This window comes from Alligator mississippiensis, chromosome 1 (assembly GCF_030867095.1).
Source record: "Alligator mississippiensis isolate rAllMis1 chromosome 1, rAllMis1, whole genome shotgun sequence".
Taxonomy (NCBI): Eukaryota; Metazoa; Chordata; order Crocodylia; family Alligatoridae; genus Alligator; species Alligator mississippiensis.
In genome coordinates this window covers 309,379,153-309,395,438 of record NC_081824.1, presented here as the reverse complement: position 1 = coordinate 309,395,438, position 16,286 = coordinate 309,379,153, and the positions used below count along the sequence as shown (strand labels likewise).

Sequence of the window (16,286 nt, the reverse complement as noted above, 5' to 3'; positions counted from 1 at the left end):
TGTGAATAATATGTTCATTGCAAGTCTTTGTATGTTTTTGTTTTATGTAATGAATAAATGCAGGACCTTGCACCTTACCTCCCTTATAAGTTCTTGGTCATGATTTGAGCAATTGGCAACAAGTGTAGGAACCCAGTTTCATCTTGCTGGTGCAGGGTGGTCCCAGGCTTATGATCCCAGACTCATTTTGCAACAGCAAGTAAAGCATGGTTGGGATTTAGTATACCAGGGATGGGCAAAATGCAGCCCATGGACCAGATGTGGCCCACCAGGACATTCTATCTGCCCCACAGGGCCCCTAAAATTTTAGAAAATTAATATTTATATGCCCCGGGCTGCCTGTCATCCAGCCTTCGATGACTTGCCAAAACTCAGTAAGCAGCCCTCCGCCTGAAATAATTGCCCGCCCTTGTAGTATATGGTCCCAAAATGGCATGGCAAGAGGTGCGATTGCTGGTATCAGATTTAGATTCCATCATGTTTTAAAGTGAACATCTGTCAGAGGCCTTAGTGGTTTCCATCCATAATTATCACTATAATATATCCTACCTAAGTAAACTCACTTTGTATTGTAAATGTTAAAAAATATTCAGACTGAAGTCTTGCCTTTCAAGCTAGTTATTGTACTTATTAACTGCCAGGAAAAATCCAATAACTGTATTCAAGAAAATCTACATAAATGTCAGGACAAAAAATTTAAGGGGGGGAAATGTTTTATTCCGTTTGAAAAATAGTAATAACAACCTCAGTATCTGAAATTTCCTGGTAGTTAATGAGTGACTAGGTTAAGGCCCTGAGGTAAAGCCTCTGGATCTTAAGTCTCCTAACCAGTCATTAACTACTAGAGAATGCTCTCTCCATTACTACTTAATTATTCATCTCAAATAATTTTAATTCAAAATTTAATAAAACTTGTCAGTCAAAATGGGAAAAATAATCCTGCATGCCAACACTTTTAAGTATAACAAAGAGAAAAGCAAAAGTAAAACTTCATAAGAGAAGAATGAACATCCATAAAATTATCTCAACATGTTGAGCTTGATTTTGAATTGTGGATTCTTTAATAGAGTAGGTAAAGATCACATATGGACTTTTGAAATCAAATGTAGATTTTCAACAGCCTCCTTAAATATACTTATTATAAAACGTGGTCCCCCAACTTCTTTTAATAAATATAAAACCAAGTGTTTTTCTGAGTTCTAAAAAGCTACAATCTCTCCATAGTTGAGTCCCATCAAGATAACATCTTTAGGCTCTTTACATGCGTGTAGTATGTCTTGGGCTAAATGAAGGCAGAATGGTATTTTTTTTATTAGCCGGAAGGCTGTGCTATTTCAAAATTATGACCTGGGGCAAGAACAAGCATGTCTGGGGAAAAAAGTATACAGGAAATTATAGATTATGCTTCTTGTTCTGAGACATGAAATGATAAAACAAGAAAGCAGATTGATAGAAATAAAACAAAAGCACTTTAGAGGGGGTTCAAAAAAGTATCTATTAAATTTGAGGGTCTTTTTTTATTAACCAGACGGACTCCTAATGAAGCTGCCTTTCAGAAATGGCAAACAAGCAGCTGTGAAGCAAGACAAGAAAGCAGTTTTTACTGGCTCATAAGTAACTAAAATTTTCAACTAATACATGTAGGCTAGGTACAGAGATCCAAAAAGCCAGAGGTGGATTCACACTATTGTGCCTTTTGCTAAGTGTCCTAGATTAGTTTGGAAGCAAACAGAACTAACATTTGCCCTTTGGAGGGGTGGGGGATGGAGTGGGGGCAGTGGAATGGAGGTGGCCTTCACTAGCATTTTAAAAGGCGTGCCTTTTCAAGCTGGGTGCAGTAAAAGCTATTGTGAAGAACTGACATCAAAAAGGACTCTACAAAAATATGTTGGGGAAACTGATTTTTCATGGATCTGGCAGATGTGTTACAGTAAAGGAAATCAAGGTTATGAGGCTAATATAGTGAAATGAGGATTGTTAGCCTTGCTAGTGTACAGCTGGCTGATAAATGGAGCAAAAAGTCAGAAAGGAAAAAATGTATTATGGAGAATAGGATGGTTCAGACTGGGAAAGTAGAATGGAGGATAAAAAAGTCAAGAACAATATCGTAAGGAGAGATGAAACTAGAGATAAGTTGAAAAAAGAAAAAGGAGAAGAGATAAGTGAGAAAGAGTGACAACAGCTTTACAGATACCATATACAAGAAGTATCTAGTGACAGGAGTGAGCTTTAGGGCCCCAAAAGTGAAAGTCAAGTACTGTTGCCCATGGCTGATGTGAGAAGGGTGCTCGATGCTGACAGACATAACTAGTAAAGTACTGGGTCTGCCAAAGACCAATATCCATAGAAGCTGCATTACTGTTCCTGGGAATGATGCTTGTTGAAGGGGAGGCAGGTGTGAAACCCACCCAAGAGGTTTGCTGCCAGAAAAATGACTATGGGTCAATTTGGATTGTCAGGGTAGGAAAGAGTACTTGTTTTAGGCTGTGCCTAGCAGTCAGTTTTTGTGATGGTTCCTAGTGGTGTGATAAACAGAGATCCTGAGTAAAAGAAGTGGTGAATAGGTTCAGCAGTGGTGTTTTATAATCTGCTAAAAAATACGGTTGATGTCCATTCAACTTTATTTGCCATAAAATACCTTACATAAATTTCCTTCTTTCTTGACAAGACAGAAGCTTATTACTTATGACCATAGTTCAGTATTTTTTCTACCATCTTTGGTTGATGTATATTGCAGTCATTTGGGAGAGGCTCTAATGTTCTGAAATCTGTTGAAAGCATTGGATGCTTATACACATGCTCCAACAAATTAGGATGTGTTGAAACAGACACAATTAATTGAGTCAGTTCTGCATTCTAATTAGAACACTAAAGCTGATTGAATGAGTTTTAGTTAAGGCATCCCATAGTCATTTTTAAACTAATAAACTACTGGTTTAAATGCATGGGGGCATTTAATACATGTGAAGCTGTGGTGTTTTAATTAGAGCAGCTCTCGAAGAACCACTCTAATTAAACACATCCTCCCCACCCCTAAACTTATGTACAGGCAACCATTCTTATTACAGTACATTTGTAGGTGCTCCAGATGCTTAACCAAAAAAGCTTATTGGAACTTCTACCATATCACCCCCACTGATACCTGAGAAAATTCTTGGCAGATGGATTTCAATCTAAGGACAATCTTCAACAGATACAGCTTCCATTAAAAGGTCAATATGGTAACAACAGATCTAGTTTACCTACTTCATCAGAAGATAATGATTGTAGCCAGTTTGGAAAGGAGTTTGAGAGTCAATGGGAATCCAAAACAGCAAAAAAAAAGTTTAAATTGGTGTAGATAAATGGCATGTCCTCTTTAGATCTACGTAGCATAAACTATCATTGTGATCTACTGCCAGGATTCCTGATTCTCCATCTGACAATCTAGATCTACTGGGATGAATACAGGAGTAATAATTAGTAGGAAATGTATTCTTTTCATATTAACATATTATTATTTTCTTTTATCATCTGGAATAACTTCAAAAGGAGTGTCATTCTCTGATAATAACTAAGCCCAGGCACAAGCTGTTATTATACATGTTAGACTGGTGGGTATTATACTAGCCTGCCTGTCCATCTCATCTACCTGATTTTTTTTTAATCTTTTGTATTGTAAGGCTCTCAGGATTACACCCTTTCATTTACTAATATTATGTGGCTTGTAGCATCCAGTGGTCCACTTAGGCCATTATGCACTAATACAATTACTAGAATTATTATTGTGTTGACCCAGGAAGAACAAATCCCAGATTTACCACACATTTATCCTAGCAAACTTGTATCTTTTCAAAAGATTGGAGCACAGAGTAAAAGGTGCAAGTGTTGGTACTCTTGTAAACTGCTTTTTTAAATTTTAAAGTGCATCATTCCCACAATCCCAAAAATGTAGATGAAAAGCAAATTCAATTCTAACAGAACAAGAAATATGTAGCATTATTTTCTATCCTGCTATATAATATCAGTTTAATTTTTAAGTTGAAGAAATTAACTATGGCAATATTAAACATGTTATTTAATTGCTGCACTAATTACTACAGTAATACATTTGGCATTGGGGCTACATACAGACAGTCAAAAAGCCCAAGGTTGAATCAGTTCAATCTTTGCAGGTTAGTCTAGGCTATATAAATTGAACCAATAAGGAAGTGAACAGACATTCACTTTTGATTCCAGAAATGCAGCCACATGCCTGCAGTGGCCCAAGGCCGAAGCCAGGAGGTGCTACATTATACCTCCCTGAATGGCTGGAGCAGAGAGCTTGGCCCAAGGTTAACCTATCCACCCTGTGAGGGGATATTTATTGGGTGGGAGGGGTGCAAAGCATCCTGGGATGCTGGGGTAAGTAAACTTGAATACGGAGGGAATCTGGAACAAATATTTTAATAAAATGATTTAACATAAATCAGTTAAATCTGATACTACATATATTCAGGTTTATCTTAAACCAGTTTTGAATACTTTGAAAGTGGTTTGTGTGCACTGAACTTCTGTGGTATTACAGATCTGAACCAGTTTCTGACCACTTATATCAGTTTGTGTGTAATTTCTGTCCCTAGACTGTATGTGTAGCAAAGGAACATACAAGTTTCTACAAAATTCTTTCATGAGCTCTGTAAATGATGTCATTATTCAGCAAAATACCTGTCAACATAAACAAACACTCAGAAACACCAAGAGGAATTAAAAATGTATTGCTTTCAAGGATATATTTTTCATTTGGACAGAATTAATGGCAAAAGAATTCAAAATGCTATGCTGACTCAAATAGAGGCAGCTTTCTTTTCCAAAAGTAATCATAGGAAATCATACTACATTATACAACTTCACTGCAACCTACGTGACCCTATAGTTCTTACATTTTTCAGAACTAACTAGGTAATAACATGGATGCTGAAAGTGCCTATTGTAAAAATTCCTGAACTTATCTGTTCCTCAAACTGAGTAAATTTAACAAGGTCATAGACCCTGACATAGATTTTGGAGCAAAAGCCTTTCTGAGATACTAACAATTATGCAGGGTAGCTGTTATTGTCTTAATTAAATCAGCTCATAAAAGAATATTACAATGTATTACGGTGTAATGTTTCTCTTCTTCCTTCCCTTTCAATGAGCTAGATGAAAATCATCATGCAGCATTTTCTCATAAAAAAATATCAAATGATGCCTGTTTTCCTCTACTCAAACCAGCTAAACCCATACAAAGCTATGACTGCCAAGAATATCTTTTATGTCTTATATTTAATACAGTACTGTTTGTACTTTTAAATAAATTATATTTATTAATGTTTGAAATTCAAATAGAGTACAAAAAGGAAACTAGCTACTTTTTAACATCAGTTTGGTATTTGATTATTATTCAACAGTTGAACATGAACACAACATTTTTGTCAGCTAGGCTGACACATACAGAAGAAAGGCACCACTTGACAGATCCTAATGAAACTGGAAAAGGTAGATGACCAAGATACAAGCAAGACATTTTTCACAGCAAGCACAGGCATATTAGAATAATTTTCAGAACAAACTGTAATGTTGACAGACCTGTGGAGGGAACTGCCTCCTTTTTTGGTCAGGGGACATGACATAAGCAGCTTGCGTATATGCATAGCTTTTGAAGCGAGGCTTAGAAGGAGAAGGGGTGTGCACATGACCCTGTGTTACACTGACTGTGATCTATGAAGAAGAAATCAAGGGGAAAAAAGCAAACATAACATAGATAAGCCTATGGAATATGTAAGTAACCTTCTTTTTAAGAACAAAAGAAAAGCAGCAAGAGTGGGCACCATCAGATCAACTTAATTTTATAGAAACAGTACTGGTATTCAACAGTTACCCCAAAATTAGACAGAAAGTGGTGAATGCTTTAATTTAATCTGATGTCCTGTCACAGGAGAAAGAAAGTATCTTCTTTAAATTGCTAGGATTTAGCCCTGGCATAATGTCAATAGTGAGCGAAGTGTCTCCCTCTACATAATTCAGCAAAGACCGAAAACAAAAGAATTTAGTAGCCACTCCTGAATGAATGGAGCCATTTATTCATCAGGTTGACAGTCCTGAAAAGGCCCAAGTCTCCCATAAGAAGAACAGCGTTAAGTGAGTAGAGTGAGTAAATTAGGCCTAAGGGTCTCTAGCCCTGGCAGAGTGTGGCAGATGCAGAAGCATCACTGATGTAGCAGGCACACAAAAAAATGCTCCTGTGTAATTTTGCTGCTCTTGAAGAACAAACTCTGAGTGAGGAGAGTTAAACGAAAAATATTGGCAAATGGAAACATACAATGAATAAGCAGAAGAAACAAGAGCTATCCAACAAAACAAGAAAGCTTCCATGCATCTATGTTATTTCTTTTTTAATTTGAAGAAAACACACTCTAGATTAGTGTATTAGAAGGACACCATAGTTTAAATGAACAAATGAATGTTTTTTAATAAAAATGTCAATGTCCCTCCTTTTATGCTGTTCCTTAAAAAAAGAGACATGCTTGTTAGGATGAAATGTTTGACTAGACTAAAAGTACACAGCTACTACTTGCTGAATTGTTTCTTTGAAAACAGCTCAATACACCATACATAGCAATATACAATAGAGTTCATGTAGACACCTATATTGGATGTCCGTTCAAATATGCCTGTTCATTTTCTCCTTCTATTTGGCTACTTAAAATAGTATCTTAGAGCACAAAAATGAATGAACACATTTGACTGCAGAAAAGTGAAAAAAAACTCACTTGTTGAGAGAAGCGTTGTTGATGATGTATATGCTCTTCTCTAGTGACCTTTGATTGCCGGGGCAATGTTTCCACCTCTCTGATGGCTTCAATGGTGACTTGTTGGGGTAGAACTTGGAAGAGTGATGTAACATACATTAAGATTGACTTCTTATCTGGATAGGCAGTTGCAATATCTGGAAAATACATTAACATATATCATTTCTATTTCTATATTAGAGAACATGCAAGGAAAAAAAAAAGACTTTGCAGGAAGTTGACAGACTAATGAACAGTTGATTGACCACATGAATTCTCCAGAGACTAATTAGAACATTATAATCAGCTCCAAAGTTTCCTACCACAATTGCATACCAATGAGAAGAGCCAAAGTTTAAAATGGTAATTGTTTTCTCATTCACATAAATCTCTCGTCATTTGTCTTCAGTGAAAATGCAAGTACTGTGCATTTTGACTTGAGTGACCTTAATTAAGTAGGGCAGTGAACAAAACCAGATAAATGAAAAAGGTACCTTTCCTTTTGTCCCATGTAAATGTTGCAGCAAAAACAGGCAACCTTGGTTAAACATTATGAACTATTTTAGTGTCCTTTAGTTCAGTAGGAGAAAAAAAAAAGATTCACATATTTTGAATCACAGATTTACCTGATGATTATGAAAACGCAAAAAGTGTATACAAGATATTTGTATTTTCTGAACCCCAAAAGGGATACCAAGTTTTACATAAACTAGGTTGCATGATATCCATGAAAGACACAGAGTTTATGGGTATTACAGTATGTGACATTATAGGTCTAGTAAAATAACATAATTTTTCTACTTGGACAATACCAGCAAGTGCAAATGTCTTTGTATGAACACAAAGCAGGTATGACTTTCTGTGCATAGCTATGATATACTAGCAGGAAAACAGGTTGATCTAACTCAACATTCCAAGTCAATAACAATTTGTAAAAATGTAAGTTATGTGACAGCCCTTTCAAGTAGTTTCTTTGTTACTTGGCATTAAAATTTACCTCCCGCACTCAGCCAAGTGAATCAAGATGTAAAAAGACTTGTATAAAAAAATGTATCATTAATCTCATAAGTACTTAAACATAAGCACTGGCAGAAAGCCAAGAGCTATCCATAGCAATGAGGGTTTGTCATAAATCTATCCTGACTTAACTAAGACCTTAGAACAGGACACGATATATATATTTAGCAATTCTGATCACAGTTGCAATAACAGTACAAGGTGGTACGTAATTCTCCCTTCTGAGAACTTGAAATGCACAAGGCACAGACATCCATGCATTAATTCTCCATGCACACTTGAAAACTAAGAAAAGGGCATCTGGAGCAACATGCCCAATCATATATTTAGTTTATCTTGATCCCACCTTTCTGAGTTGTCCACTCTTGATCCCCTGGTTTGCCTACATCTAAGTGTTTATTAAACTGATGTGCTGAATACTTTCTTTTAATTGTCTTTGCCTACTAAATTATTCCATGTACTCATTATCATTTGATTTACATTGTCCAAAGTATCTGACAAATCCTTGTTTGAAAAAGTATTATGTGAAATACCTTCTACATATTTAATTATATTGGAGTTTGAAGTTCAGTTGTCCTATGTAAAAGTGACTAGAAAATGGAACTGCAGAGGATCATATTGTTTGTCTTAGTGATTCTAAGATTAAGTATATTCATTTAAAAATATAAATGATTTTTTTTTCTAATGCCAAGCCACACTGCACTGACTGCTTTTTAAAAATAAGTGTGCTCTTTGAGTTCTGAACAGCAGTTTGGCTTCACTTTATTTATTTGTTTTTATTCGCTATTTATGAATATTTGAGCAAACAAGATTTTGTTTGCCTGAGTGTCTGGTAACGACTGAGTTTCATAGGAATACCCACTTTCCCATTAGAACAAAGATATACAAGGATGACTGAGACGGTTCATTATTGCTATTTGCTTTCTTCCATTTGCTATTCATTATGTGCCTGTAAGAAAAGTTGTTCATCTAATCAGGGAAGTAAATATAATACCACATAACTAAACACATGACAAATAACAAATGGTGAAAGAGAACAATGTGAACAGCTGAAAACTGTCCATTTTATTAAACAAACACAGAAATAAACAATACAAATGTAGATATCAGGATCAACTGGTAAATAGAAAAAAAGCTGACATTTTGATTAATTTAGACATAAAAGTCTCTCTATTATCACCCTGAAAATTCTACCTTGCATTTGATAGTTATTTTTTTTATTCACTTGCCATTTATCACAAAAATCAAAATTCCCTAGAAACACACTATTTTGTTAACCTTTACTATCTCAAAGGGCTTCAAATGTTGCCCTTTTAGACACTTGTGCAAATCTTTTCTGTTCAGCATCTGCTTGGCTAATGGAACCTAGATGAATCAACAGAAATATAGGCAGCAGTGGTACACGTTGTTCTCCAAGACAAACAACAACAACAACAATCTACCAATTTCATGACAGCTCTCAGTTTGGAGAGGAATAATTCTACAATTATCTGTGCTCCATTTAAAAACTAATCCTAAGAAGTACTTCTGGAGAATGAGAATATTAAGAAGGCTAACTCAAAGATTCTGGACCTATCCATTCTTGAATTAATGCTTTGGGGAAAAACTATTTTAGAAAATTCTTCCATACATGAAAGACTCAGGAAAATAGTATCCTACATTCAGAAATGTCCCTCTCTGAATAACCACAAATTATTTTGGCTACAGATAAAACATTAGGAATTTTAGGCTTAATGAGAAAAAACTTTTTAAAACTAGAGTTGGATAAAACTATTTAAGTAAAGAAAGGTACAGCTCAAAAAGACAATTAAGGGTTCCAGGATTCCCTTTACACATTGGGAAGTATTGGTCTAGCTCTATGACTAGTAGCCTAAATTGTGGGGGACAAGCAAAACATCAACCCAGGATGCCATCTTAAAGGGAGCACCAGAATCACGCCCTATCCCAGAATTTTTTTTGCATAGCAGGAGTATCCTGTATTGTATCTGTATGGGTAGGGGGACTGAGCAGGGCCCCAGGAGCAGCTCCTAGGGAGCACATACCATGGGACTGCTGCTGCAGCTGATGTGTACTAAGCCAGTCCCTCAGTGGCAGCAGCCCAAACCAAAACTGCCAAAGCAGCTGCCACAGCTTGCACTTAAGTACAGAGAGCGGGGACAGGTTGTCTGCCCTCTCCCCACCTCAACACTTTCCAGTGGGCTACATAATCACGTCCCCCTCCAACCTGCCATCTTTGCTAAAGGAGTTAGCTATGCCTCTGCTGACAAGACATGGCTATAGGAAAATGCACAGGGTTATAAATTCAGTGTGCATTTTCAAGTCACTGATGAGAACAAATTACATACTACTGTACGTTTGATCTAACATACTTAAATTTTCGCATGTGGCCTGTGATTGTGGATGCTCAAATTAAGACACATTATCTGGGACATGATTTTCAGAAAACTAGCATTCAGTGTTTTTTGTAAACCAGCAACTTCTTAGACATCCTCCTTTTCAAAACTAAGATCTCTATACATAGAACAATAACGAAGATACTTTTTATGCCAATTCTGTTTGCTTTTGGTATGAATTTGATAAAAAATTAGCCTTTAAATAGAAAATAAAAATAACTGCCATGTCACAGGAAGCATTACACTGTTATACATTAACTACTAACCTGTATATTTTTATGGAATTTTTGAGGACTTCATTTTCAAATGTACTTTGTGGTACACAAAGGGGAGAATCAAAGTTGAACTCTGAGTTCTATAAATGTGAGGCCTATAAATCCCTTAATCTCAAGCTATGTAAGTCAGACTTTTAGATTGCTACTGAGAAGGAAATAAAGAAAACTTAAACCTAAAAAATCTCCACATAATACCATGGGCTCTTATTGCTGCTATAACATAAAATTCTTGAAAGCATCTCAGCATGAATTCTGCATTTCACATTATTCTTAAGAATATATTACAAGAGATAACTAGATTGCCTCCACCTTCAAAATTTTAGTGCTTGAACAGCTTTTCTATTTGTTAAAATGTAAATGGAGATAATGGAGAGTTCAGGTGATGCTTGCTAAACACTTACAACTCTCAGTAAAAAATCAGTGACATTTAGGGGTATGTGTAGATGAAACGAGGGCCCTAAATTGACATATTGCATTTTAAAAAACACTGGTTCAATTTAGGGCTGATTAAACCCCCATGTCGTGCACACCAGGGCTGCGCGAAGCTTCAGTCCCCGATTTGATTCGGCAGAGATTTGGCCTGATTCAGTGGCCAAATCTCTGAATCTGAATGAAATCAGAGGGCCCTTTAATCTCTCCAAATCGAAAAGGAACCATCCGAATGGATTTGGAAAGATTCGATGATTTGGACTTAGAGACAGCCTTAAATGTTTTTAGCATGCGGCTCATGAATCCTGTGATGGTGGGGCAGATGGAGCATCGCACAGAAGTGCAGGGGGCTCCCCAGCACTGTCAGCAGCAGACCCAAAAGTGGATCAGAAGCACTTCTGGTCCACTTCTGGGTCTGTCAGAGAGCATGTGCCCCCCCCCAATGCCTCCCTGACTCGGCGACTGGTGCCTCCTGGGTCTGGGGGGGCAGTCGGGGTTCCTCCCCCTATGGCTGATCCCCAAACTGGGGGGGGGGGGCATGGGGAACCCTCCCATGTGTTCCCTGGTGGACCCAGAAGTGGACTGGAACTATTTCCAATCCACTTCCGGGTTTGCCACTAACCACATGCCGCCCCTTCCCCCCACCCCACACACACACTCCTGTGGGACACTCCATCCACCCCAGCATTGCAGCATTCACAAGCCATACCTGGTATCTTGAGGTACATAGAAAAAAACATTTAAAGCTGTATCTATGTCCGAATTGCTGATTCTCCAAATCAGCATCGAATCTTCAGATTCAGACTCGGCCAAAGCGAAACAGGGACAGTGATCTGAAATCAACAAACCAAATTACTGCCCCCAATTTGGGCTGAATCCAAATTGAATAGGGCCCATTTCGCACACCTCTAATGTACACACCTTGCTGACTTACCTGCCTCTCTGGTGGGGAGGGGAGGGTGAGCTGCTGGTGGGTGAAGTGGTCCCTGGGCTGCGGGGGTGGGGTTGATGCTTCCCTCCACAGCAGCGGCAGCCCCCCCACCAGGTGGGCCTGCCTGCATGCACCCAGCTCAGGCAGTCCCAGGGGGCATTGCATCAGTGGAGGGAAGCACCAGGCCCCTGTGAAGCTCAGGCAGGCAGGCAGGCTCTGGGCGGAGGGCGATGTGGGGGAGATCAGACTCGCTGCTTTTCTTGAACAGAATCTGCTTTCCTGGGCTGCTGCCAGGCTGCCTACAGGGCTTCGTGCAGAGCCATGGAGCTGTATAGAGCCTGGTGCTTTGCTCTACAACTGTAGGGATAGCAAACTAAAACTCCTCGAAGGAGTTTTAGTTTGCTGTGCCCCTGGTCATTTAAGGCACATTATGCTGCTGAATTTCCTACAGCGGCTGGAATTAACGTGCAATACACCACCAAGGTGTGCAAACACTGACAACATTTAAGTGGTGCAAAAGCATTTAGTCCATTTTAAAGAATCATAAACACATGCATCTTGTTTCATCTACACACAGCCTAGGTTCCTAAATCATGTTCATAATTTTGAAAATTATACCCCTATTGTCAAAGCCAGCTGCCTAGAAGGGACTTCTAACACAACACAACAATTAAGCCTATTTAAGATCATATCACACTGCATATAAGAGAGAACATAGTGAGTATATGAAAAATTAAGTTCTATAATATTAACGCATCATGACAGAGACTGCATCTAATCATATATTTGTCTAGCACCTGACACCACAGAGATTACTCATCTTAACTGAAGAACTTCATATGGGGATATTGCATAATATTTTAAAATAATAATAATGCAAGGCAGGACACAATTACATTTACTGTCATCTAATTCTTAATAAGAATCTCTGAAGGATCTTATTGGATTTAATTGAATACCACATTCACTTTTCCTTAAAAAAATTAGCACTCCAAAACTTGGGTGCATGTCTTAAGTGGGAAAGCTGATTGTTACATCAGAATGGAAGCATAGAGATGTTATAACAGCTGCAAAGGGCTCCAATTTCTCCCTTCTCTCTGTTCAGCATTATAGAGGTACAGGGTCCAGTTTTAACTGTCTCTCAGATGCTGCAAAACTGCTCAGATAAAACCTGCTGCTAATTCAGCAGCAGTTGTGAGAGGATTAGAGCTCTGGTTTTTCCTAAAGTAGCTAGCTGAGGGCTAGTGAGCTGCTCCATATAGTCAGCTTTCAGTTGTGACTCTAAAAACATTTTTTTTCTTTATTCAGTCTTCTCACAATAAGCTCTGTGTCTTATTTTGTGGTCCAAAAATATTGTATGTTAGTATTTGCTTGATAGGAAAGTTGAGGACAAATAAGTAGCTGCTCTGGTCCCATACCCTGAGCAGGAGGGTTGTGCGAAATTTCATCGCCAGTTTTGTTTTGATGCTGTTTTGACTCGTTTTGATGGTTGATGATTGGTTTTCAACCAATATGGTTGAAACAGCCTTGAAACAAAACAAGGCAATTTGAAACGTTTCACTGTTTCAACCCTGTTTTGACATTTTGCCCATAGGCTACAATGGGGAAGGTTGAAACAGCCTATAACTTTGTCTTTTCTGGCCTGATTTTGATGAAACTTGCAGAAATGGTAGCCCCTTCTAAGGGCATGAAGTTTACCAAGCTTCAAGGAGATAGGTATAGGGGGTTTGGGGAAACTGCACCCCAAAGTCTTGAAAGCAAAACTCATGTCACGTGTATGTGTTACGCCACATGTGGGTCAAAACTGCAGGCATGCTAGACCCTGATGAAGCCACAAAGTCTGCCAAGTGTCAAGGAGATAGATAGGTGCAGGGGTTTGGGGGAAACTGTACCTCAAGCTGCGGACAAGCAAAACTTGTGACATGGGCGACACTGTGTGCGTGTTAAGGCACAGCAGGGTGAAAGCTGCAGGACTGCTAGCTGCTGTAACTACGATGTTGGCTACAAAGGACCAATTCACAGGATCATCATAAAATTCTAGTTTATTGGATGGAAGAAAAAGTCAGATCTTAAACCTTGAGGCTGATCCCCTCAAACACACACACATTCATAGTAGCTAGTATGAAACTAAGCACCGGTGTCAAGATATACTGATCCCCAAGCACTGTTGATGGCTAGTAAAGGCTTCTTTCAGTGCAATGTTGCTTCAGAAGGGGGTTACTGGCTGGTCCTTCTGGCTGGACTGGTAGGGTGCTGGTCAGGTCAAAGAGGGAACCACTGGGTGCAATTCTTCACTGCCTTTTATCCCTCTCTGGCAGACTTTGGTGATTCCCCAGGTCTTGGGCTTACCCAACCCAGGGGTTACTGACCTCATGGGACAACCCCCTTGGTGGCTGCTGGATGGAAGCTGTCAGCTCCAGTGGTCACGTCTGTATGTGCAGTCTTGAGAGTCCATTGATGAGTTTTGATTAATTCAATGCCATGATGAATAGGGCTCTGGGAGCAGTTCATTGGGGGGCGGGGGGTGGAGTATTCAGTCCTAAGAGTCGATCTCCAGCATTCATTAGTTCAAACCAGGGCTTCTGTATCTTTAACAGTGAAGTTTGAAGGCAATCCCAGCTCTTTATTGATTATTTCCTCTCATTAGTCTGTGGTTTGGAGGTGTTAATCCTTGCTCATTAACTCCTTATCCTAGCTAGCTACTGTGTTATGCAATCAATCATGATTCACTCAGGGACTATTGTGTAACACAGTAGCTGGCTGCTATGATAATGAGTTAATGAGCAAGGATTAACACATATGAAACCACAGACTAAGGAGTGGAAAGAATCAATACAGAGCCTTGTAACTTCACTGTTAAAGGTACAGTTTATTAAAATAGTGCAATACCAGGGTATTAAACACAACTATATCTTTGAACAGCAAGGATTAGGAAAATGATCAGCTCTCAAGGCTCTCAAAATGCTTATGACTTTCAGAAGAAAAGGTGTTCATGCAAGTTTTTCAATCCATGAAGAATGAGAGTTCATACTTTCTCCACAAGAAAAACAAAACACAAACACAAAACTGACAAATATATCAAATTCTGTGTTTTCAAAATGCTTATGAATGAGATCAGCATATAAGGATCCTGTTTTTCAAAATTCAAACAACAATAATAGTTGAGATATTTTTTCCTGCAGTGTACCTTAATCATAAGATAAAGTAGAATTAGAAAGGGGGTTTTGTTTTTTACTAAACTACTTTTTTTTAAAATCCCACACTCTTATGTTGGTTAATCAGGTTGTGGAATGTCTGATTACCCAGCTGCCCAGGGTAACCTTGAAGAACTTTTTTTTTTTTGGGGGGGGGGGGGGAGGGGAGGAGAGGGAGGGGGACTAAGCAAAAAAATCACTACCTAAAGTACAGGACACCATTTTCAAGTTTACTTTCAAGTCACAAGAGAATAACACAGATTACTAGACAGGATTATAATGTAAATGACAGAAAGCAGGCAAGGTGTATGATTTTAAATATAATGGATATTATTAAGGCTGTTCACAAAGCTCAAGTGATGCTTTCAACCAAAAAAAAATCATCTCTTCATGAACAGACTACGATTCATTCAGAGATCCTTCAATGAATCAGAGTTCAGTTGGGATAGGAAATTCCTATCCTTGGGAGCAATGAATTTAGACTGATAGTGTCTAAAGAAGATAAAAGGAGCTCGACTTCCATTCTTTATTGAAATTCAATGGAAGTGTGTACTTAACTCCTTTAGACTCGCTTCTATACCTCAGTCTTAATGCCTGTGAATATTATTCGACTGAAAGTATTTAAAATTGATGTCTTTTGGCTGCAAAATAAATGATGATACTATGAGCAGTGGCAATAGAAAAGTATTTTATACTACATTATTGAGGGCACATGTCTTGGGTATGCCTTGGATGTGTTTTCTTTGATACGTTTTTATTCTTTGTGGTTACACTTACACTAAGCCTAATAGCTGCACATTATCATCTTCACCATATTAGGACCACAATATGAATCAAAACCCTAAACAGCAGCTGGTTATATGCAAACAGGTAACCAGAGTAAAAAGCAAAAAAGCAGAAAAGCAAAGACCCCCCAAAAACCACAATTCTACAAATCATCAACGATTGTACATTCACCTGAAGACCAAGTGAAATTCCATTTCTAAATGATAAATTTGGACTGGAACCAAATGCTCACATCTACTACCCACAAAAAACTGAGAAAGATTAGGTCCATACTTTTTGAATTGATCCATTGCCAACCCCAATCCATAGCTCTTTGCCTTAATAGATCTTTTTGTACACAATATTTTGAAGATGACATACCAAATCATTTTTTTTCTTTTTAACATGTGAGTAGCAGTAGTCAAGTTAGAGAAGCAGGCACTGAGTGAGAGCTATTTTGTTTAAACCTACAATAAATTTTTACCACCTAGAAA

At 38.2% G+C, this 16,286-nt stretch overlaps 1 protein-coding gene across 11 annotated transcripts in view; it reads right to left on the bottom strand.

Annotated features, from left to right (window-relative positions):
- Positions 1-16,286, bottom strand: part of DMD (dystrophin) — a 2,172,325-nt gene that overhangs the window by 1,376,078 nt on the left and 779,961 nt on the right. For 10 of the 11 annotated variants that reach the window (XM_059720816.1, XM_059720817.1, XM_019486279.2 and 7 more), the window contains one exon: positions 6,771-6,946. In XM_059720816.1, the coding sequence (XP_059576799.1) occupies positions 6,771-6,946 (176 nt within the window). Of the gene's footprint in view, positions 1-5,586; positions 5,719-6,770; positions 6,947-16,286 lie in introns of all 11 variants that reach the window. The other variant, XM_059720821.1, reaches the window with a different exon arrangement.